This window comes from Saprolegnia diclina (assembly GCF_000281045.1).
Source record: "Saprolegnia diclina VS20 unplaced genomic scaffold supercont1.1, whole genome shotgun sequence".
NCBI classification, from domain to species: Eukaryota; Oomycota; class Saprolegniomycetes; order Saprolegniales; family Saprolegniaceae; genus Saprolegnia; species Saprolegnia diclina.
Genome location: NW_008246068.1, coordinates 1,541,063 through 1,563,752, shown reverse-complemented (window position 1 = coordinate 1,563,752; position 22,690 = coordinate 1,541,063). Strand labels below are relative to the sequence as shown.

General features: G+C 58.9%; 10 protein-coding genes across 10 annotated transcripts; 5 read left to right on the top strand and 5 right to left on the bottom strand.

Annotated features, from left to right (window-relative positions):
- Window positions 1–1,609, bottom strand: SDRG_00523 (hypothetical protein). The gene has a single exon (XM_008606003.1). It carries the CDS (start codon window positions 1,175–1,177, stop codon window positions 140–142), a length of 1,038 nt encoding a protein of 345 aa, XP_008604225.1. The 5' UTR covers window positions 1,178–1,609; the 3' UTR covers window positions 1–139.
- Window positions 1,610–2,237: 628 nt separating this feature from the next.
- Window positions 2,238–2,955, top strand: SDRG_00522 (hypothetical protein). The gene has a single exon (XM_008606002.1). It carries the CDS (start codon window positions 2,286–2,288, stop codon window positions 2,838–2,840), a length of 555 nt encoding a protein of 184 aa, XP_008604224.1. The 5' UTR covers window positions 2,238–2,285; the 3' UTR covers window positions 2,841–2,955.
- A 605-nt stretch (window positions 2,956–3,560) lies between these two features.
- Window positions 3,561–5,001, bottom strand: SDRG_00521 (hypothetical protein). The gene is made up of 4 exons (XM_008606001.1): window positions 4,725–5,001; window positions 4,283–4,674; window positions 4,042–4,235; window positions 3,561–3,998 (listed from the first exon to the last, which is right to left on the bottom strand). Exons 1-4 carry the CDS (start codon window positions 4,932–4,934, stop codon window positions 3,709–3,711), a joined length of 1,086 nt encoding a protein of 361 aa, XP_008604223.1. The 5' UTR covers window positions 4,935–5,001; the 3' UTR covers window positions 3,561–3,708.
- A 461-nt stretch (window positions 5,002–5,462) lies between these two features.
- On the top strand, window positions 5,463–7,402 carry SDRG_00520 (hypothetical protein). The gene is made up of 8 exons (XM_008606000.1): window positions 5,463–5,572; window positions 5,611–5,678; window positions 5,723–5,892; window positions 5,939–6,083; window positions 6,125–6,260; window positions 6,308–6,378; window positions 6,427–6,513; window positions 6,560–7,402. The coding sequence occupies exons 1-8, from the start codon at window positions 5,467–5,469 to the stop codon at window positions 7,355–7,357; spliced, it is 1,581 nt and encodes a 526-aa protein (XP_008604222.1). The 5' UTR covers window positions 5,463–5,466; the 3' UTR covers window positions 7,358–7,402.
- Window positions 7,403–7,533: 131 nt separating this feature from the next.
- SDRG_00519 (hypothetical protein) lies at window positions 7,534–8,232 on the top strand (the record flags this gene model as incomplete). The annotated part of the gene is made up of 4 exons (XM_008605999.1): window positions 7,534–7,586; window positions 7,639–7,745; window positions 7,791–7,944; window positions 8,007–8,232. 4 exons carry the CDS (start codon window positions 7,534–7,536, stop codon window positions 8,230–8,232), a joined length of 540 nt encoding a protein of 179 aa, XP_008604221.1.
- Window positions 8,233–8,298: 66 nt separating this feature from the next.
- On the bottom strand, window positions 8,299–9,896 carry SDRG_00518 (hypothetical protein; the record flags this gene model as incomplete). The annotated part of the gene is made up of 8 exons (XM_008605998.1): window positions 8,299–8,383; window positions 8,426–8,527; window positions 8,572–8,756; window positions 8,802–8,864; window positions 8,909–9,043; window positions 9,087–9,305; window positions 9,350–9,540; window positions 9,587–9,896. 8 exons carry the CDS (start codon window positions 9,894–9,896, stop codon window positions 8,299–8,301), a joined length of 1,290 nt encoding a protein of 429 aa, XP_008604220.1.
- A 464-nt stretch (window positions 9,897–10,360) lies between these two features.
- SDRG_00517 (hypothetical protein) lies at window positions 10,361–14,357 on the bottom strand (the record flags this gene model as incomplete). The annotated part of the gene is made up of 15 exons (XM_008605997.1): window positions 10,361–10,468; window positions 10,517–11,300; window positions 11,347–11,504; window positions 11,550–11,648; window positions 11,695–11,795; window positions 11,839–12,019; window positions 12,060–12,146; window positions 12,191–12,370; window positions 12,414–12,773; window positions 12,815–12,940; window positions 12,984–13,091; window positions 13,133–13,405; window positions 13,453–13,620; window positions 13,668–13,937; window positions 13,983–14,357. 15 exons carry the CDS (start codon window positions 14,355–14,357, stop codon window positions 10,361–10,363), a joined length of 3,378 nt encoding a protein of 1,125 aa, XP_008604219.1.
- An 812-nt stretch (window positions 14,358–15,169) lies between these two features.
- On the top strand, window positions 15,170–16,258 carry SDRG_00516 (hypothetical protein). Its single transcript, XM_008605996.1, has one exon. The coding sequence runs from the start codon at window positions 15,183–15,185 to the stop codon at window positions 16,179–16,181; it is 999 nt and encodes a 332-aa protein (XP_008604218.1). The 5' UTR covers window positions 15,170–15,182; the 3' UTR covers window positions 16,182–16,258.
- Window positions 16,115–19,076, bottom strand: SDRG_00515 (hypothetical protein). The gene is made up of 12 exons (XM_008605995.1): window positions 18,376–19,076; window positions 18,272–18,328; window positions 18,139–18,224; window positions 17,999–18,092; window positions 17,876–17,950; window positions 17,401–17,830; window positions 17,167–17,318; window positions 16,885–17,121; window positions 16,714–16,839; window positions 16,608–16,669; window positions 16,448–16,562; window positions 16,115–16,398 (listed from the first exon to the last, which is right to left on the bottom strand). Exons 1-12 carry the CDS (start codon window positions 19,030–19,032, stop codon window positions 16,291–16,293), a joined length of 2,199 nt encoding a protein of 732 aa, XP_008604217.1. The 5' UTR covers window positions 19,033–19,076; the 3' UTR covers window positions 16,115–16,290.
- Window positions 19,077–19,450: 374 nt separating this feature from the next.
- Window positions 19,451–22,690, top strand: SDRG_00514 (hypothetical protein). Its single transcript, XM_008605994.1, has 2 exons — window positions 19,451–20,618; window positions 20,664–22,690. Exons 1-2 carry the CDS (start codon window positions 19,485–19,487, stop codon window positions 22,599–22,601), a joined length of 3,072 nt encoding a protein of 1,023 aa, XP_008604216.1. The 5' UTR covers window positions 19,451–19,484; the 3' UTR covers window positions 22,602–22,690.

Sequence of the window (22,690 nt, the reverse complement as noted above, 5' to 3'; positions counted from 1 at the left end):
CGGCTCAAAAGAAATTTGGCTGCGATCCTTGCAGGTATTTCGGCAAGAAAGTGATATGATTGCTACACTCTGCCCGTGGATGTTGGGTGGGATGCAATGGACAGCTAGATATGAGCACTAGCGCATTATAGTGAGAGATCTACACACGCATGACGCGGTGCTGGGGACCATGAAAGAGCTGATGTAATGCTTCAAGCATGGAAGCCTCGTCGTCAATAGTACGGGTCCCGTCGGCCAGCATGACGAGCCAAAACGCTAGAAAGGCATCGTAGCCGACTTCTTCCGAGGGGTTTCCGCCGCAGAGAAGCCGCGTCATCTCCGACGCGGTTTTCCGAGCTGTCTCGAGGCCGTACGACGCTTCGCAGAGCTGGTCAATGACGTCGTGGCGGCCGATGAAGCCGTCACGGTCGTGGTCTACCTCGTCGACAATATCCTGCGCCTCTCGCTGTCCAATCGGCGACCACGTCGCGTGGAAGGCGTCGAGAGCCGACGCCATCATGTGCTCCAAGTCGGACGGCACGCCACGCGGTGGCTGGAGCACGACGACGCCACCGAGACGGTTGTAGTAGGTCACAAGAATGCGCGTGTCGGCGCCCGCGTCGATGGAGATCGGGACGCCCGTTGCCGCGTCGCATGTAAACATGTACGCGGTCGTCGGCGTTGTCGCGCGATAGATGCGCGTTGGAGTCGTCGCTTGGAGCTCGGCACTTGCACTCGCGGCGACGATTTCGAGGACATCGAGGGACGCGATCGTGTCGAGAAACTGCTGCACATCCGCAAGTAAGCTCTGTGGGTCGTGACGCGCGAGCTCGGATAAGAAGACGTGCAAAGCCTCGTGGTCGCCGGTCGCATACGTGATCCACTTGGTCGCAACGCCGTGGTGCATGAGCAGGAGTAGGTCGGCGCCAATGGCTTCGAGGTGGTGTCGAAACATGTAGCTGTTCCCAGACGCCACGAGCTGCACGAGCAAGTGCCGCGACGCTTGGCCTTCGATGAGGAGGTGGCAGCGCATGTCCTGAAACGCGCGCGGCAACGACGTTGTCGGAGGGGACTCGTGGGCCTCGAGGAAGAGACGACGCGCTTCGTCTGAGAGCTGTCGCCGTAGCTGCGGTGTCATGTGCGTTGGTGGCATGGCGTCGAGTACTGCGAGCGCCAAGCTGATGGCGCACGAATGCATGGCGCGTCAACGGCCAACGGTGGCGGTTTCAAGGGCAATCATTTTGCATCGTGATTTGAGCGCTGTCGAGAGGCGAACTCTTCCGACGGGGCATCGGTGCAGACAAGCAATCACGTTGGAGAAAAATACTAGCCCATGTCTTCACGCGCTTTGTGGGCTTTGGTTATTTAACGCTGTGACGAAGCGTCGATCCAGTTGCATTTGCCAGATCTGGTGAAGGCACTCCTGACGCACTGTGGTCAAGGACCGACCGAAGCCACCGCTAGAGCATACGAGTGATCGATCGATTTCATGTCGTGGACGCAGGAGGAGAGCGTTGTCTAGGAATTGAGATCCTTGGTCTACCTCGCTCGTACCGGTAGTGCGCGCGTGGAGCCAGCCGACCTTGAAGTTGCCCTCGGCTTGCTTGGTCGGGATGATTCGAAGCCCCGAGAACATGATTCGGGCTTCTGCATCGAGAAAAAGTTGAACATTCGCTTTTTGCGACCATCGAAGAAGGGAGGAATGCTTAGATCTACAGTTTCCTGCGCGTCATTTCGTCGGCCGTATATCTCTCGGCGCATGCGATGGCCTTGCGCTGGTAACGACGGCAAAGCAGGTTGTCTTTCTCACAGTTGGCTTTCGAATCCAAACACCAAATTTCAGGATTCCTTTCGCAACTGTCGCCTAGGACACACTCCCACAGCTGCGAGCTACTCGAAGCCTCTGGGCGAAACCAGACAGATAGATACTTGTACTTGCATCGAATTTCCTCTCGTGGCCCGTTCGAGCCATGGCAGCCGACGAGGTCGAGAAAGCTCGCTTCAATTGAGACAGTGGCGAGAAGCACCTGGGAAACGCGATCTTTGGTGCTTGGATTCGCGCAGTTGAAGTGGTGCTTCTCCGCGGCTTGGGATTGGTGCGGCGGCAACGTTGCGACCGCCGATTGGTGCATGTCGCGATCCGTGGGGATTGCAGTGATGCTCCCACGTAATTTTAAAGTTGATCCGCGTGACCATAGAATAAACAAAACAATAAAATAAAAACGCTCCAAGCAGAGAACCGATACATGCAATCGGGACGAGAATTTCGACCCGCGTGGCGTTCGTCCGTCAGATTGGATTTCACCATGCAGCGCCCAAGCATGCTCATGACACTGACGTACAGCCGCCTCCACGACCACCCGAGCCTCCCGAGCCCGATGAGCGTCATGGAGTGCGTCGCCTCCCCGCGCCTCCTCCCTGCCTTTGACGTCGTCTTTCGGAACCACACAGCATCCTCGCCCCGCGTGAGCTCACCGCGACTGCCACCTCTTCGCGAAACCCTGCTGACGCCAACGCACTCGCCGTACACCAAGCCCGTCAAGCGCAATGACGTAGGCATCAAGCTCTGCTCCGTTCACGGTTGCGCCAAGCGGGCCAAGGCCGGCGGCGTCTGTATTGCCCATGGTGGTGGCATCCGCTGCGCCAAAGACGGGTGCGCAAAGCACGCGGTCAGCATGGGCCACTGCATTAGTCACGGCGGCGGGAAACGCTGCACGGTGCTTGGCTGCCACAACGCGTCGCGCAAGTACGGCGTCTGCTGGAGCCACGGCGGGAAGCGTATGTGCCTCAAGCAAGGGTGCACAAAAGGCCCCAAGACGGGCGGCTACTGCTGGGCCCACGGCGGCAAGGCCAAAAAGTAGAACGCTCGCACTCGTCGTAGTATAGGTATTACATCGTTGTAGGAGACCGGGCGATCGCAGTCCGCTGTCGGTACATAATTTATTCAATATTACTATTAGGCCATCGATTATTCCAGCAGCGGTCCACTCTGAGATCGCAACCTCACTCAGAACTGAGATGCTTCAATGTGGCATATGCCACGACGACCGCGCAAGAATCTGCCCAGCATCAGTTCAGTAACAAAGAACATGACGTGGCAGCACCAGAACCGAGTACGTGGCAGGCGTTAGCTTGCGAGTCGAATGCATGTTTCGCCAAAGGTTTGCCATCGGCTAGTGGAATGAGAGGAATACGTGGTGCCGAATAGAGATGATTCAATTCTTTCATGTATCCCATTTTTGTCTTTTCGTTGTTTGTCGACTTCTCGATTCTCGGTGTCGGGCGCCGAAGTCAAATGTCCAATCTAAGCGTTAGTCGACGCACTCCAACTGTCCAGTGCTTCATCTCTTCATATAAAGGTACTCTCGACCGCACGCTTGCACACATCTCAAAACGACCAACTTGACCCACAAAGTCTTGACAGGTGAATGCAGATACTGAATGCAGATTCAGGTCCATGTCTTTGCGCTGGAAACGGACGCCTATGCATCGCTTGTAGACTAAGAAGCCTTACAATATGTGACGAGCCTACGAACATACAAATGGCTCCAAAGCGCGCACCATCTCGTCGGCACGTCCACTACGAGGTTATTCTCACGTCTTCAGTGACCTTGTCATTGAAGACTTATGAGTATCTACGCTAACGTCAGCCTCGTACTTGTCCGCACCACGTCACACTCAATCTAACTTTGCTGACGACATATTGTCTGTGTTCAACAGTGGGAGCGCTTAAAGATCGTCAACAGGGAATGGACCATAGTCGACAGCGAGCTCGGTTGGCAAAAGGATCTGCTCCGAGACGTGGAGTCCGGTCGCAGCGTTGAAGCTCTCCAGGTCCGGCGCGCTGCTGCGGCAGTAGTACAGCTGGCGCTCGATGTGGTACATGAGCTCGGGCAGGATATAATGGAACGCGACGCTTTCGGACGAGCAGCAGTCGTCTTTCCACTGGAGGCCGCCAATGTCGCGATGGTACTGCACGATCCAGTAGTCGGGTTGGTTGGGGTCCGTGTAGTAGATGCCTAGTCCGATTGGTAACTACAAACATCACTTCTACAACTCTACCGCGGGGCTTGTCGGCGTGCCAGCGCTCGCGGCCATACAAATCCCGAGTGTTGGGCGGATGCGTGTCGTGGAAAACCATGCAAAATGAGATGGCAGCGTCGTCCGGCAGCATCTCGCAGTACTTGTCCGACAGGCACGTCTCGTCGTGCATGGACTCGACGACCTTTTGCACGTAGAGCTTGTTCATGGCGTAGCTACAAAGATGTTAAGGTTAGGAGCGTGCTTCTGTTGCGGTGCGTACCCCGGGCCACCCGAGTTGAAGACCCAGCGGTGCGTGCGCTTCTTGTACTCGTTCAGGAGCTTCTTGTTGACGATGTAGTAGTCGATGAGGTCGCTTGTCAAGCTGTACCGGTGGCCAAACTGCAGCGGCTTGAGATCCATCTCCATGACGACCTGCGGCTGGCGCAAATACGCCAGCAGGTTCTCGTACACCACGTAAGCGTCGTCGTCGGCCTTGTAGAACCAGTCAAAGTCATGCCGATACGTTTTCCAAATGTAGGCGAGCGTCGCCTTGTGCTTCTGCCACAAGTGGTTGTGGTCGGCGGGCACGTCGAGCTCGACAATGTCGTCGTGCGCCGGGTCGGTCGCGTTGCTAAAGAAGAGCAGCTTCGTGCACCGCTGCCCCCACGTGTCCTACGCGTGCACAGATGAGCGCTACGGGCAGAGATCAATCAGCAGCATACGCGAACGGCCTTGACGCGCGAGTCGTGGTGCACCGAGATTGTATTGACGAAGCAGAGCACACGCGGCGCCGCGGCCTCGGGCGCCACTTCCACAAGCCGCAGCATGCGCTGCGAGTAGTCAATGTCCACCGCGCAGAGCTCTTCCTTGGTGAGCGCTAGCGCTAGCGCCATCCATGCTAGCAGCATGCAGCAGGTCCGGTGCATCGCCATCGTCGTGTTGCGACGCTCGTCGGTCTTTGCCGCTGTCACAAGACCGGCTGGCCACGCCAGAGTGAAATAGAACTCAGATGCTTAATCTTGACCAGCATTTAGTATTGAAATGAACGAAGAAAAATATTGCCGAGATTCGCCTGGCAGGAGCGCCGGTGATTGGCTATAACTTTTGAGCTCGATGCTCTGGATTGGGTGCTTGCCTATGCTCGCCTATTGGTCAAAAGTAGTTTGAAACTAGCAGAGAACGTGTGGCCATTGGCTATTCCTAACGTGAAGCACCCACGATTTGTTTAAAACCTTTTTGTTCATACTGTGTTCCGTATCCTGTAAGGCGAACGCGTTCATCGAAATACGCAAGTTCGAGCTTATTTCAAAGCCAACTGAAGCGTACTAGTATGCAACAACGCATAGCCCGGAGCATGCCCAATGCCCGAGCGCCATCAACAAGGCGGTCTGAAACATGGGCATAGAAACAGTTTCCTATAGTTTAAAACACTGCCACTGTGTAACCGATACGACACCTGACACGATGCTGCGGCGATATCATGGCGGCTGGCTCGTGCTGCTCGCAATGGCCTACGCCCGCGCCACGGACGTCTACCAAGAAAACATCTATGGCGTCTCGTCTGGCATATGTAAGTGCAGTCTTCTACTGTGGGTAACCGAGTTCTAGCCTACTACATGCGCCTCACGATCGGCCAGCCAACGTACTGGAATGCAGCACCCAGGGCGTCGGCCAATGTACGCCTCGACGCCGTTACGTCTACACTATCAGCGTCCCCTAGAACACATTCAAGTTGCTCATCGACACGGGCTCGTCCAATTTGGCGGTGGCGTCAGCGAGCTGCTGCAATGGTCTCAACCTGCACCTCTTCAACTGCGCTGCTTCAAGCACCTGCCAGGCGTATGCAAAGAGTGACGCCGTAGCCGTCAGCTACGTCGTCGGCTCCTGGAGGTACGACGGTGCCAGATCGTGGTTTATCCTATATATGCGGTGCTAGAGGCAATTTGGTCCAAGACACGATCTCGTCGAGCAATATTTCGGCGCTGGCCAATATTCCGTTCACTGCGATCTCGTCGCAAAACAACTTTTTTGACGGCGCCTTTGACGGTATCTTGGGCTTGGCCTTTAGCTCGATCGCCGAGGTACTTGTGATCATGAGGACGCGACACCATGCGTGCTGTAGCCCATGAGCACACCGACGGTCTTTGAATCCATGGTCCAGAGCAACATTGTCGCCGACGTGTTTGGTCTCCAGCTCTGCGGTGTTCTGCAGCCGCACGTCCACGGGTATCTGCCGATCGCGACGGCGGGTCAACTCGGTACAGCGTCATCACCAATCGAAAAGTGTCGCAACGGGACTCGATAGTGCTCGGCGGCGTCCAAGCGTCCAATATACAGCTCTACCGCGGTCCTATCTATTACTCGCCGCTCGTTGTTGTTCGTACTGGATTGCATATCCTTCAAAACCAAAAGACGATTGCGTAGAAAAAGTGGTATGTCGTGGTCGTGACTGGCCTTGGTTTTGGGAATCGCGCCCTCAACCTCCCGTGCACCGTGCTTAACACGCCCAAAGTACGAGTCGCGAGGATCTTGTCCATCTCACGATGCGTTGTCGCAGGCCATTGTGGACTCGGGCACGAGCAACCTCGTCTTGCCGACGCAAGCCTATACGGCGCTGGTGGCCGAGATTCGCGCTGCGACGCTCGCTGCGATCCCGTCTTTTCCACTGAGCTACTTTAGCGACAGCGTCGTATGTTGTGAGAGCTACTGCGACCCGTCGGACCTGACTTCCCCGCTGCTGGACTTGCCGCCAATCTCGATTTCGCTGGCGCTCGAGGCAAGTACGAACGAGCACATCACCGTGACTATTCCGCCAACATACTACTGGCGGCCCCTCGCGGCATCCAACGGCTTTGCAACAACCAACTGCCGCATCTTTGGCATCTCGGAAGGCTCGGGCTCGATGCTTGGCAACGTCTTTATGGACGGACTCTACACTGTGCACGACCGAGCGGGCGCCCGCATGGGCTTTGCAGTTGCCGACAACTGCGCCAACAAGGCCAATTCGAGCAAGCTGATCACAGTACAAGGCGACAGCTCGTGGTGCGACTGCCTCGCACCGGCGACGCGCAGCGGAGGCCTCGTAAGTGGCGGCTGGCCTGGCACCAAGCCCTGCTTCTTCTGGGCGTGGTGGACCTACGTCATAGTCGTGGGCATCGTCCTCGTTGGTATCTGCCTTGTCATCATCGCTGTGCTGTGCATTCGGAAGCACCACCACCGCCGGTCGCTGGAGCATCCGTCGTTCGCGCAGCTCCAAGAAACGCTGCTTGAGAGCGGGCCGTCGCCGATGCTGTCGTCCAACACGTCGGACGACATTCTCATGATGGTCGAAGCTCGCCCACCGCAGTATTCCTAATGTCACAAGCCTGTACACTAAAGCTAGGGTCAGTAAACTGTCTATTGCCCCTTGACTCTGTCACCACAACACAACTTCAACTTGCCAAAGCCAAGTCCAGAATTCTCTCGAATCCGGATACGCTGTGGCTGAGTATCCGGCCGACTCCGGACGTTGGTCATATCCATATTGACCCGATGGCGCAGTTTGGTATGGTGATCGCGGGGCGGCCCGTCGTGACGGACTTTGCGTACGCTGTATATGGACAAGGATACGGAGCTGACGTGGATCGGCGCGCGTAGGGAGATCAGCCCGACGCAGTTTGTCGTCGACGTGCCATACCCCGAGCAGGTCACCGACATCACGTTCTTCCTCCTCCCGCACTCGCCCGTGCCGCCGGGCTACGCTGGTGCGCGGCCTCGCCTCGCTGTTCTCTCCTGACGTATGGATGTAGCGGTACTGTACTTTGCGGTGCCACACCTGCAGAACTGGCAGCTCCTCGGCAGCGTCTTTGCCGAGAAGCCCAGCGCGATCTTCCGCACGTCGTGGCCGACGCACCCGGACGTGGCCAACCAGCCCATCATCCAAGTGGGCGTCTCCATCGAGCCGTATGTACCATCACGCTGCTGCTGCTGGTCGATGCAGTAGGGCTCATGTCTGCCATGCGTAGCGTCGACAACGTCAAGAACCTCGGCATCGAAGCCAGCGGCCTCACGGAGCGCAAGGCCTTTGCCCACAAGATCGCGGTGGACCTCTTCAACTTCATGTCGTCGTTTTCAACGAGCACGGACCGATCGCTCATGGTCATCCCGACGAACCTTCTCGACCGCTGGATCGAGCGCTTCGAAGCCAAGTACCGACGAGACCCCAACTTTATGATGAAAGCGTCGACGTAATACAAGAACCCGAGATTGAGAATGCAAGAAGTAGTGAAGAAGCCACTAGAAAAAAGTCGAGGGCGTTTAGCGCACTTGCTGGCGGAAGGGCTGCACGCGCTGTTCGAGCTGCTGCCACCGACGCAGCCGGTCATCGCACACCTGCTGCTTCCTACGCCGGCGTCACGACGATGCTCCAGAGAGATGACTGTACTTGTTTTCACGGTCCACGAGCTGCGCGGAGCACTGGTCAAAGAGCTGCGAGTCCATCTCCATGAAGAGCTTGAGGACGTTGAACGTGAGGCTCTGCACCGTTCTACAACAGGGTTGGAGTCCATATCTGACAAAACATGGACGTACGTGTGCCAGTGGTTGTCGCAGTTGTGGTACAGAGACCCAAAGATCATGGGCAGGATCTCCACGCGGTGCACGGCGACGAGGTTCACGAGCGACTCGTTGTTCCAGAGATACAAGGCGCGCTGCGACACCTGAAAGTGCGGGCTCGTGATGGACCGACCAATCTGAAGGAAGAGCGGCCGCATGACCTATTCACATCGACCATGAGTCAAGTTCCGTGGGTAAGGTCCGACTTGGGCAAACTGTTCGGGTTGTATTAACTCGATGATCTCTTCGAGCTCGTTCAGGAAGAGAATCTAGTGGGACTTGTAGCAGCCGAACATGAATAAGGGCGCAGTACCTCCTTGGCGCTCGCCGTGACGGGCCAGAACCGCAAGAGCCCCAGGATGATGGACGTCGCGGTTGTTGGGTCCTTCTCGACAAACTGCGCGGTACAGTACGCAAGCTCCTGATGGTACTGTCCAACGTTCGACGCCTACATCGCCCCATGAGCAACTGATGTAGCGCGAGATGCCAACCTTGTGGAGCGGAATCAGAGCCTTCTCCAGGAACTTTTGGTGCTCCGTCTTGAGCGGCAGTGCAAAGCCGTTGATGATGCTGCCGAGGATCTGGAGGAGCTCGACGACCCCGTTGAAATGGCCCGTCTCGTAGATGAATGTGAAGAAGACGTTGTTGATGGACCGGCGGATGAAGGACCGAAGCGCCATAAAGTTGCCGTAAATCCGGTGCAGGATGGTCTATACGCTGGTTCAAGCAACTTGCCGTTGTCTTCGTGGTGTACCTTGAGGTAGTCGCGCTCGCGAGGGTCCTCCGAGTCGAAGAGGTTGAGCAGTTGCAGCATGAAGCGCTTCGAGAAGTAGTCCTTGGCGGTCTTCGGGTCGACTTTGGCAAGCACAAAGCGGTACAGCAGCTCGTACACGAGCTGAAGGTGTGGCCATGCTTCTTCGAGCACGGGCTCATCTTCGTCGACGCCTACCGCGGGCGTGTCAAGATTACGCCGCCACGCCGTCGCGTGTACCTTCGATCTTGTCCTTGCCCGCAGCCTTCACAATGCGCTTGCCGCCGAGCGGTCGGTTGATGTTGGCCTCGACGCAAGTCATGAGGTCCTCGACGACCTGCGGGCTCCACGCGACCTTGCCATCGGAGAGGAGCTGGACGAGCTCGAGGAGCGCGAGCCGCTTGGCGTCCTTTTCGCGGACTTGTTTCCTCGGGTCGCTGAAGTCATACACGACGCAGCAGAGGCGCAGCTTCTGCCGGAAGAGCTTCATGCGCTCCGAGGGCGGCGCGTCGGCCAGCGCCGGTAGCTCGGCCAGCTTCGTCGTCTCCATGGCCCCCGCTGACTGATACTTGTTGTTGTGGGCGGCCATATTATTAATATAATACGCTTCAGCCGGGGCGTTCCTTAATTTCGGCCAATCCGCGCCGTGACGGACTGCAATTATGCCCAATGGCATCGCAGATTGAGGCAGGATACCATCGCGTGACGTTGTCGAAGAAGGAGGATGGACGGCCCGTGCCCATGGGATGCACGACGGGTTGCTGCAAAGCGCCAAGGCAGCCGAGAGGTTCGGTCGCAAGGCCGCCTCACCGCGCCCAAGCATGGACGGTGACCTCGGCGCCATGGATGTGTCGACCCCGGCGCGCGTCACGCAGTGACCAACAGCGTTCGGCCAAGCATTACCGCTGCACCCGCCACGAAGAGGACGAGCGGCTTCACCATCGCCAGTCGCAGGTAATGCATTAGCTCATGCCATGAGTGCAGCCATACCAAGATGCAGCAAGAAGCATAGCATTAAGTCATCCACTCGGGGTAGGCCGTCGTGAGCACTTGCACCGTGCGCTCAAGGGCGAGGACGGCGATCGTATCAAAGAGCATGAGGCACAGCACCTGCGCTTGCACCTAGAGTCATTGTCAGGTGATGCCGTGCCAGCTACGACGCCGATGTACCGTGTGCGATCCAAGCGGCACGAGCTCGAGCCACGTGTTCATCGCAGGCCACAGCTCCAGGAGCGTGACGAGGACAAACGCATACGAAGCATACGCGCAGCGAGCGAGGAGCTTGTGCTCGCGGAAGCTTTCCATGAAGGGGCGGCCCTTGTAGTTGGCGACGAACGTCGTCACTTGCATGCACGTCGCGAGGAGGAACATGAGTGTGTTGAGCGCATTGGGCGTGAAGTTCGCGTCCGCGTGCAGGCGCGGGTCGTTCCACTCGACGAGTGGCGCTGCGATCGAGAGGCCGAGCACGAGGCTGCAGAGATGGACGCCAAACTGGAGCAAGATTGAGCTCAGGACGCTCACGCAAAAGACGCGGCTCACGGGTCGCTCATGGCTAAGCGTCGTCGCGGGCTTGGCGTACGAGAGGAAGAGAAAGCAGAGCGCGACCAAGAGCCCGCTGCACGTGAGCTGCGCCTCGCCCTGCTTGACGCCGTAGACGTACAGGGCGCTAAGAACGTACGCCGAGACGAGGCAGTTGACGCCGAGGATCTTGTACATTTGCAGCGACGTCACGAGCGTGCACCGACCTTGTCGAATGACGTCCACGACGCAATGCAAACTCTCACCCCGCGACGTGAACGGCGACGCGATCGACGCGTCCCCCAGCGGCGGCGCGTCACGCGTGTGGTGACGCCGGTGCGTCGGACCGTTCACAAGTGAGATGCCGACGTGCGCCATCTTGAGCGCGCCAACGTCATTCGTGCCGTCGCCGCACATGGCCGTGACGCTTTGGCTCCTACGGCACCAACAATGACATGACCCGTGGCGTGCTGAGGACGCACGCATTCAAGGCGGCGAGGACGCCAGCCTTCTCGTCGGGCGAAGTGCGGGCAAAGACTTGCGTGAGCGGTGCCAGCGCTTGCAGCGACGTCGGCGAGAGGCTTGCAACGGCGCTTCCGAGCACACAGAAGTTGTGCGTCTCAGCCAGTGTCGCCAGCGTCTAGCAGTGGTGCAGCTTGAGTGTGTACTAGAGCAAACAATGTACCGCGTCGGAAAATGGGAGCTTCTCGGCCCCACTGGTCCACGAAAGGCCGGTCGGCGACGGCTCCAGCACGAGTGTCTCTGCGTGCGGCAACAGATGCACCTGACGTCATCATGACATTCTTTCAAGTGCCGTGAATTCAGACAACCTGTCGCGCGACGTCGCAGGCGGTGAGCGCGCTGTCGCCAGTGACCATAACGACGCGGTGGTTGGCCAGCTGCAGGTCTTGCACGACCCGTCGCGAGTCGGCTACGTGCGTCAGGAGAACCATCGTCAACCTTGCGGGACGTACGCTTGAGCGGGCAGTCGAGGACGAGAAACCCGGCAAACGTCAAGTGGGTCTCGGTGGCGTCGCGCGCGAGGTGCCGCGTCCTTGCCAAGTCCGAGATCGGCACGCGCTTGAAGCCGAGTGCCAGCACCCGCGCGCCTTTGCGAGCGTAGTGCTCGTGCACGTCTTTGTAGTACGACGGCACCTACTGTCCCGTGAGACGAGCGCCAATCGGGAACAGCTACGTTGGCGAAGAGGGGTTCCATGACCTCGGGGGCGCCTTTGGACACGACCCGCGCGTGGCCGACAGCGCTGCCGTCGTCGACCAGCACCTACGCGTTTGCTCTACTTTTTCAATCGAAGAGGGCTGCTATACGAGTGCACTCATGCGCCGCAGCTCGGACGAGAAGCCAAAGCGATGGACGATGCGAAGCGATCGGACGCTGAACGGATAGCGCGAGGTGACGCGGTCGAGCTGGTGCAGCGTCCAGTCGCGGAGGTGCGATAGCACCGTCTTCTCCAGCGGGTCGCCCGCGATAGCGCCGTTGAGCACCATCTACGAGGCGCGCCATGAGCACGCGCCAACGCATGCATGGTACCAGTGCGTGGCAGCTCGCGAGGACGATCTGGACGTCCATGGGCAGGGACCCGGGAGAGACGAGGGTGCGCGGGTCCGCGATCGGGAGCAGCGACGACGCGGTGAGCCCCGCGACGCCCCGGAGAGAAAGCGCGTCGGTCGTGAGCGTACCAGTCTTGTCGACGCAGACGACGTCAACCTTGCCGGCGATCGGAATTTTGAACGGCTGGGTGCAGAAAATCTCCATGCGAGAGAGCGAGAGGAGCGAGTTGGTGACGGCGAGAGAGAGCTCCATGGGCAGCTCGGGCGGTACGACCGACGTGATGATCATGACACAGTGCAAGAAGAGCTTGTAGCTGCTGCGCGTCGGGTCGCCCGCGCCCTAGCTGTCTTGAGTGTCGAATGGCGCACCAGTAAACGTACCTCGAGCAGGACGTAGAGCGACGCAGCGACCGCAAAGCACAACAAGAACAAAATGAAGCACAGCGACTCGGCGTTGTTGGCCGAGACGTGCGGCGACGCAAGCAGTATCGTTCGGAGCATGTTGCCCTACGCCGCACAGCATTACGCACGCACGCTATTGTCCAAGCACCTGCGTCGTCCCAAAGCCTGTGCGAAGAACGTACGCGACGCAGCCGAGGTCCGGTGGCGCCGGAAGCGCGTCGCTCTCGCCTTGGACATACGGTGTATGCTGGAGGATCTGCAAATTGGTGAATATATGCCGTGTGCAGAGGCGAGTACCTTGGTGCCGCCAAAGAGCACATGCCTGCGGTGCCGTCCGTCCATGAGCAGCGCACTCGACTCGAGCGGGTCGACGTGATCCTTTCGCAGTGGGATCGACTCGCCCGAGAGCATGGCCTCGTTCACGACGCACGCGCCGCGGAGAAGGAGAAGGTCGCACGGCGCGACAAGGCCGTTCTCGGTGTCGTCCGGCTCGGCCAGCGATGCCGTCCGGCCAACCGACACGAGGTCGCCTGGGACGAGGTCTATCGACGAGATGCTCTGCCACTTGGTCTACGTGACGTTTTGCTGACGGAATGAATAGTTGGACAATTTTGTACCATTCGATACGCGTACATGCGCGTCGGCGGCCGCTGCATGAGCGAGAGCAGCTCGAGGTTGTGCTGTCGCTGCTTGACGACTGTGCACTCGAAGAGCACGAGCATCACCATGGTCAGCAGCGAGTAGTACATGTACTCGTCCATGCACCACAGCAACATGCAAAAGAACTAGCGCGCACGCTGTCAGTATGTTCATGCTGAGAGCACGATCGTACCTGGAAGACAAAGAAGGGCGCGACGAGGTGCTGCTTGAGGAGCGTCCAGAAGGCGGGCATCGGGATCTCAAACTCGTTCTTTTGCCAGCGAAGGCCGGCAGCCTCGAGCGCAATGCGCGACGTGTACCCGTTGGCGCCAGCGTACGCAGCTAATGTGTTGGCGATGGGGTACGTGAGCCGACGAAAGCACACTGGCGCAGTCAAGGACGTGTCGAGGCAGAAGCGCAGCTTTTGGTAGGCGAACCAGAGCGTGGGGACTGGTATCGTTGCCTGCAAGCGCCATGACGCGCTGCAAGAGAATGAAGATGGGCGTACCTTTTGCACCTGCAGCTTGGGCGATGGCGCCTCGCGTTGAATCGGACACAGCTCCACCGGCAGCGACGGCGACGTCGGCTTGACCTTGACGACCACGTCGTCGTAGAGCGAGAGGCCAGCAATGGAGATGCGCGAGTACGCCACGAAGCACTTGACGCGGAGGCTCCACTCGCTCGCAAAGAACGCGAGCGCGTGCATACAGGCCACGAGCGCGAGACCGACGGCAAAGCCATGGCCGCGTTGCGCTGACGCCGCGCACGCGCTAAACGTGGCGTAGAGCATACCGAATGGAAGGACATCGAGGCGCAGCAGCGTCGGCAGTGGGCGGTAGAGAGCGAGGCCCGGACGCAGCTCGGCGTCGTCCACCTGCGCCATGCCCCCACTTGGTGTTTTTGCGGCAAAAATTCCAGTGGGACGAGGTATTCCTTGGAAACGACGCAGCGAGAGCTGTAATCGGATTATGACGGATGGCGATCTTGGAGAGGCGCCGAGACTCGCGCCATTGTGTAGGACGAATGGACAGAACACCGATGCCACCAAGGTCAAGTGTCTGCGCAGCCTCTGCTCTAGTTGGACGCGACCAATGTGTGCTGCAGACGAGGGCGGACGGAACCATGTGCGCCGGTTGCTCTTGCGTAGCTCGCGGCTGTCGTCTTCATGGTTGAAACACGCGGCCAACAAAAGAGTGCTGTCGGCAGTGTGACGTACGCTCTTGAGAAGGCGCTCTACCGCTGGATTTCTCGCTGTTAATTCAAGTCTTCAAAGTCGTCCTCAGTCCCGTGTCGAATAATCTAGAGCTGAAGCCTCCAGGTACTCCACTGCTTCATGCACTACTGGTGAGTCTGTACGTGTAGGTGCTCAGCAGGGGTATTTCTAATCTTTTAACTTAATATGTAAACGTAGGAACGCACAGAGAGGCATGCCCGCGTGGTCGCGCACTGAAGATCGCCACTCAAATTCAAAGTGTACACCGGGGTACAGCGCCCGCCAAAACGCTGCAAGTACGAATCCGCTCCTGTCAACGTCAAGCAACGTGGGGGGTGTACTTCAAGCGCAAACAATAGAACGCATTCTTCGTTACGGGGTTTGAGGTCTGCTGTGTCCGACACGTAGTCTGTTGTCATACCTGGTTTTGCGATGATTTCCTTCTGGTACACCGGGGCATGACCAGCTGCCACCTTGGCATTGGCGATTACGAAGATGTTTGGCCTGGAAGCATTGGCGTCGGTCGACGTCGGTCCTTCCTTCGCAGTCGGGCTCGTCGTTGCCCTCACCTCGATGGCGCTGCTCCTGCGCAAGTGGCTCTACCAGGCGCGGCCGCTTACAACCGTCGCGGGCGACCGCATCGTGTCGCTGGCCAACGACCGGCTTATGCACACGATCGTCGTGCCCGCGGTAGCGCCGACAAACACACTCGTGCTTATCGTGCCCGGCAACCCCGGTGTACCCGGCTTCTACGAGCCCATGATGCGCCACCTGCACGCCCTCGGACATGGCTCGTTCGAGGTCGTCGGCCTCTCGCATACGGGCCACTCGATGCCGTGGCTGCACCGGGACGGGACCTTTGACCTCTCGACGCAGATCGCCGACAAGATCGCGTACATCGACGCGCGGCTCAAGGCGAATCCGCTCCTCGAGCTCGTCCTCGTCGGCCACTCGATCGGCGCGCACATTGCGCTTGGCATGTTCTCGCACTGCCCCCATCGCGTCTCCAAGGTGGTCTTGCTGCAGCCGGCGGTGATGCACATTGCGCAGTCGGCGAGTGGCCAGCGCCTCGGGCCCTTCTTTCGCCTCTTCTACCCCATCTCGCTGCTCGTGTGGCCCTTTGAGTGGCTTCCGTCGTCGCTTGTCAAGGCGGCCTTGCCCTTCTTCGTCGGGCAAAACACCGTGTTGCAGTCGGCCGCCCACTCGCTGCTCAACCACCACGTCATCCGCAACATCCTCAACATGGCGCGCCACGAGATGGCCGAGCTCAAGGATATTGATCACGAGCTCATGGGCGCGTACCAAGACAAGGTGCGCCTCGTCTTCTCCGAGGTCGACAACTGGGTCCCGACGGCGCATGCGACGCACTTGACGCAGACATACCCCGAGGTCGTCGCGACCACCGTCGACCTCCCGCACGCCTTCATGACGGACGCCCGCGGCTCCAACGCCATGGCCGAAGTCATCTATCGCTGGATGCACGGCAGCAAGTAGATGATAGAGTTAATCGCATCTTGAGAATGGAAGCGACAGAGGATTGTTGATCTCTAGATCTGCGAGCACAAACTCGACGCTGTTTCCGGTGCATGTACGACGAACGCGCCTACGCGACGAGGTGACGCAACAACGTCGTCGGCGTAGATAGCGTCGTGCTGCCCAAAATGAGCTGCACGTCCGTCCGGCCCTTCATCACGTCTGCGATTGCCTGCACCTACAGCACCAATAGATTAAAATCAACTTGATACTGCGATGGTGCGGACTTCGTGGGCCGAGATGCCGCCGATGACAAAGACGACGCAGACCGCGCCCGGTGTCGAGAGGTGGGGTACAACCACCGGCGCGCCTTTGATACCTTGGCCACTCAAGCCAAACACACTAGCACATAGGATCAGCTGAAATGTCGACACTCGACACGCGAACCTGAGACCCGACTTGAGCAGGTCAATGCCGGCGCGTGCGAGTTGCTCCGAGGCGTCTGTCACCTACACGGCGGTTGGCGCCAAGGCGTTTCTATACCGTGTCGTACGTGCTGGAGGTCCTTGATCGTCGGGCACGATGGGTCCACGAGCTGCGACACCACTTGCGGCAGCAGCCCCAGGGCAAAATCACTGGCAAGCGCCGGAGCCACTTCATGGTACAGTTGTCCACACTCCTACTATCATGTTAAGACGAGCCAAAGCAGACGCGCCGATCAGACCTCGAGCACGGGCAAGAGATGCGCCACGTACGCTTCGACTGCGGCCACCGTCGCGGGGGCGTGCGATGCTGTGGTTGGTAGTGACGGTGGGGCCTTGGCCGCGTCGTCGTCCCAGCCCCACTCGTCGTCTTCTTCGGTCGCCTCGGTGGGAAGTGGTTCTTGGTTCTTACTGCTGACGCTGCCGCACGTCATCAAGAGTTGGCATAAGTCTTGCGGCAAGAGGTCACTGGACCCGTCCTAGAGCTCAAGGTTCGAGGTGTGCCTCATGGAGATGCCGTGTACGTGGGCCAGGATCGCTTTCTGAAGCGCTTGCCGCACCATGCCACGCGTGTAGTCTTCCATTTCGTGGTTGCCAGCGATCGCAAAGGCGTAGACAAAGAGCTGCAAAACCGCATCGAGCGATAGCAGCGGCTCGTCGGGCACCATACCTTGCCGTATCGACCCCACGACGATGTAAGAATCTCTGTTTGGCTCGCATCAATGTTTTGAATATGGAGACGCATGGGAAAAGGATATGGTTGACGAGGTCGGCAACCTCGGGAAGGATCCACTCGGCCGCACCCTGGAAGCGGCTCTGCGCGTACCGCTTCTCAATGTTGGCCACGTGCGACCACAGAGCTTGCGTGGTTTCCATTCGGCCCATTGTCTCGAGCACCGCGAGGCCTAGCTGCAGCAGCTTCTTGTGCTGCCACGTCACCTTGGGGTCGTACGCGCCATCGATGCACGCAAGCCATCGCTGGACGACGTCGCGGCCGCGGAGAGGCTGGTCCTTGGGCGTTTTCTCGGGCGTCGGTGTCGCCTTGGACTTGATAAGGTCCATAGCGACAGCGCGCAGGCTCGTCGAGAGTTCTCGAAGCGCGTTCACGGGTCCGTGGCTCAAAAGGTTGCGCACGGTGGCCGCTGCTACGGGGTCTTGGCCGTGGCAAACACTGACGCCGCCACTCCACTAGACGCAGTGTACAGCGGCGTCCATCTTACACAGATGACGCACCGATGCGGGTACCGACAGACGGTTCTTGGCGTGCTCGGCCGCTGCATCCAGTGGCGCGACCTGCGTGATGTGCTCCTACACAAATAACATGAGCGACACTATGGCGAAGAACCGCCGTCGGACCGCGGCGGGCGGCGTAGACGCCTTGGGCAGCTGTTGCAGAATGCGATCGAGAAGAGAAAATTGATGCGACGACGGCGTTGCAAGGTCCAGTGTGCTGTGCATCGCATGTCAGTCGTGGCCAACGTGTGGCGTCGACGTACCGGTCGATCAGAATCAAGTTGGCCGGCTGCAGCAGCTTGAGGTCTCCTGGTGTGCACTCGCCTTGCATCAAGTGCAGCGTATGCAACTACGTCAACCGTCCAAGTCCACGGACCAGCAAACGACCTTGCGTACCAGAGTGTGACCAACCTTGAGCGACGTTCCACCCAGAGCGAAAATATGGTCCTTGACCTATGCTCCGGCCATGAGTTGCAAGCATTTCGTAAATCGAGACACGCCTGGAAGCGCCATTGCTGGAGGATACCGGCGAGGACCTGCGCGAGGAGCTTGAAAGCTCTGCGACTCGCTTCAGGGATGTCGGCCGGGGCAATCTCGTTGACGTGCGTCGCGGGTGTCGCCGGCAACTGCGTGCGCATGAGCGGGAACGCCGCCGCGCACGTGGGGTGCGTGAGCACAAATACGCTCGGGTCGGCGCCATCTTTTTCGCTGAGCGGTGCGTACATGAGAGGAACGTACTCGACATAGACCTTGGCGGGTGCAGGCAGGAGCGATGCGCGGAAGGCCTCAAACGAGAAGGCCGGGCCATGGGCCGTCTCGGGGATTGTCGACAGGACGACGAGCTGCGTCACGTGCGGCAGCATCGCGCGCAGCGTCGCCTCAACGTCGCCCAAGGCCGAGCACGTTAACACAGCGACGCTTGGCGGGCGCACGAGCTGGAACGGGTTCAAGGTAGCGGCTGGCGACCGCTTGACGTCTTCGAGCGCCACAACAGAGGCGATTTGGAGGTTCTGGAGGACGAACGGCAAGCCGCCCGCCCACTGCAGCGCCTCGGCGCTGCTGCTGTCGGCGACGAGCACGGCTTGGCGCAGCTGAAGGCGGGACGCGACGTCAACGAGCGGCCCCAGGCTTTCGTCGCAGCAACGGAACGGGCGCATGCGTCGATTGCAACAAATGCCCTCCAGAATCCGATGCTATCGTCGAGCAATATCATATTTCAGAGTTGATGTCGTCTCCTGCCTTGCTTCTAGTCGCGAGGCGCTGCAGTGGGCTGGGTTGACTGGCAGGTTTAAATGGTTTAAATGTGATTAACCTATTCACCGACCTTGAAGCTCTCTCGTGCGTGTAGCCTCTGAGAGTACGCTTCGCTCATGCTGCAGCTCGAACGACGACGCGTCGTGGGTTTATGCACAGGGAGGCTGTTCATGCTGGTCATGCGAGGATTGTGCGTCCACAACCTCTGCACGTTCTGGTGGCTCAAACCCGTCCAGTCCAAATTGTACTGCTACCATCGAGGTGCAAAATTTGAAATAGCTTTCATGCACATGAGGCCGTCCAGAGCCATTGGCAGATTGGCGCTCTTGGAGCGGCTAAGTTCGTCCGTTTCAGCATGGCCAAGAAGCTGTCGATGGCGGCGCAAGAGCACGCCGGCTATGCGTTTGCTGCGCAGCTGCTGTCCCTCGACGCACTGTCGTCGTCGCATCTCAAGAAGGAGACGCTAAGCCCGTGGGTCGTTCACGCCCACCACTGCGGCCTCGAGTACCGCGCCGGCATGCCACCGCCACCGACGATTGCCGTCGCGAGGCCGCCGTCCACCCTGCGCGGCGTCTTTGAGCTCGAAGGCGCGATCGAGTCTCTCCACGAGACGCTGGACGGTCGACCTGCGTGCCTCCACTTGGTGTTTCGCGCCAAAACCATGGTGCTCTGGCTGCATTCCCACGATAAGTTTCTCTTGTACGTGTGCCCGGCCAAAGTCAAAGTGCTCAAGACGCTGTCCGAGGTCGTCGTCAAGATGACGGAGGACGTCCTTTCCGACGAGCCATGCACGCTGCGTCTCGTCGTGGCGACGAGCAACCAAACCGACTCGACGCTGAAATCGTCAGCGACAACGATATCACACACGGGCCCTGTCGAGAGCCCCTCCATTGATTTGACGCGTCTGGCGTCGCCTTGCCCGACGCAGTTGGAGACCACGTCAGGAACCATCGAGACCGAGCTCACCGTAGAGAAAGCTTTGAGCTTTACCCCGCGCCAGGCCTCGCCCTCCGCCAAGTTGAACTGCAGTCCAACCTCGCCGGGGCATCGAGCGTCGCTATCTCGGAGCGATGGTCATCCTCAAGAGGCGCTTGGAACACACATCCAAATGCGCACGGACAATGAGCGCACGAGCGTCGAGAATCTCTTGCCTTCTGCACTGGCACTGCCCGATGCACCACTGATGCCAAGCCCTTTTCCATCACCACAGCGGCGCGTCGTGCCCAACCAAGATGACGTCATCGGCAGCAGCATCGACAGAAGCGCCGGGCCAGACAAGTCGGCGTCGATTGGGACAGTATGTGACAGCACGTCACCGACAACTTTCAGAGAGTCCGAGAGAAGTGACGGTGTAGCAACATACCACCTCGAATGGGACGAGCGTCGGGATCCACGCGTGGACGTAGCGCCAGTGCAAAGCCTCTCACCGTTCAAAGCTGCAAGCTCGAGCGTGTATCCACTGCCCAACTACAAGGCAAAACTCGGAGCGGTACGACCCGGCATCTGTCGCCGCTTTGTGTGAGAAACCATTTAGACGGCGTGGGCGCTTCTGGAGCTGCAAGCAGCAGCGCTCGCTACCAATACGACGGGCGTATTGGACCGGCGTCGACAGAGCTCAGCGAGCCTACCTGCCGCAGCCGATCAAATCTCGTCGCACAAAAGTGGTTTACCTCAACACCCACGCGACGCACCTCGAGCAAAAGCAAGTTTGTTTGCGGAGAATGATGTTGCAGAGTCGCCCACAAGTCGAGGGACCGAGCCGGATCCGGGCCTGAACGACGCAGTACCTAGCGCCACCGCACCGTTGACGACCCCAGAAACACCTCCAACAACGCCGCTAACAACGCCGCCATCATCGCCACCATCAACGCCGCCATCAACGCCGCCAAACGTACTGCGATCAATGGACACGCCGGTGCCATTGGAAGGTTCACATTTCGTCATGGAGGCACGGCACCAAGTTAGGCAAGTGGAAGTCGGCCGCTTTGAGCCAGTGCCACTCCTTCCCTTGTTTGTCGCTCCAAGCGTCGAGATGCGGCTCGGGGCGTTGCCCGAAACACCGACTAGAACGTCACAGCTATCACCACTCGGAACGTCCGACCAAAGCTCGAGTCCGTCGCTCACACACGGGGCGTGTGGTATGTTGGGAGCTGCGGCGTCACCTTCGTTGACAGCACACGACGCGTCGAAGAGCGTCAGGAAACACGCAGGCGCGTCTTGTGATCAGCCCAGTCTGTTTTCCTTTGCGCCCGTCGACGCGGTTCGAACGACGACGTCGGCCAAGAAAATGACGTTCCAAGATGTCCGCGCGCTTCGCCAGTCGGTCCAAAGTCGACGGGAAACACCGTGGCTTGGTGTGGATCGAACCGAGGACCTTGCGACTCATCTCGCGCTGCAAGACGAAGCCAAGGTTGCACTATTGCAGCCAAACAACGCCGAGCTGGCAAATGCGTCAAGCCTGTGTCAACAATCGCCAGTACGAAACGAAATCGCATCCAACCTAGCTTGGACCAGTGCACAACATCGGGCAGGGGTGTCAGAGCCTCGGACGCCACCTGCGGTGCCCCCACGCCGACGTTGTCCACCCCCTCTCGCAGCTGATTCGCCGCCACCTTCTCCGCCAAAGAGCCCGCCACCACCGCAATGTAGTTCTGCACTGACTTTGTCGGAAGAGTTGACAGTCGCGACCGACGAAGGAATGGCTCAATTTGTGCCGCACTCAGTCTCCGCTCGAGAAGATACGACAATGGAAACGATATCGCCAACAGCGCTTGAAGCAGCACTCGAGCACTCAATAGAGCCCCTTGCAGATACGAATCCACCGTCATCAACGACGATCCAGCCACGTGCGATCTCGCCATTCCTCACCCCGATACGAGAGACCGCGCGTCAGCCAACGTCCGTGGACTTGCATTTTGTGGGCGTCGAGGCACCGCCGACGCTCGACCGATCACAACGTCTCGCTGAGCTACGGGCAGAAAAGATCAAGGCGCAGCGGCTTCGGCAGCTCGAAACGCGGCGACTGCAGATCCAGGCGCGTGCACCGCTTGATGACCCCAAGGTCGCAGCCTCCAAGCCATCCAACCGCCAGCTCATCCAGAACGCCATCGAATACACGCTCTTGGCAGGCGTCGCATGTGAGAAGGAGCGGACCAAGGTGTTGGGCGTGCTCGCGACACATCCGAGCGAAAACTTTGTCGTTGCGCTGAAAGGCTCGGCCCTCGATAGCCGCAAAATGACGTACCGCGGTCTTTACGTGCTCGACCCTGCGTCGGGTGTCGTGAGCAGAGTCCTCGGGTCTGGCCCCAGCACGCTCGACGCCTCCAATGTGATTCAGTTTTTCCGGTACAACTCGGGGAAAAAAGCCTTCGTCGGCGTCTCGACCCGCAGCTTTACCGTGGCAACGGACGCCGCTGCCGTGCCCGACGACTGCTTTCGGCCGCTCAAAACCAAACGCCCCTCGTACCTCTGAAGCGGTCGGACATTGCTCGCGTGGCTGCAACTCTATTGCATACTGCTGCGAATCATAACCGCAAACGAAAAGCCGTTGAAAGTGTGCAA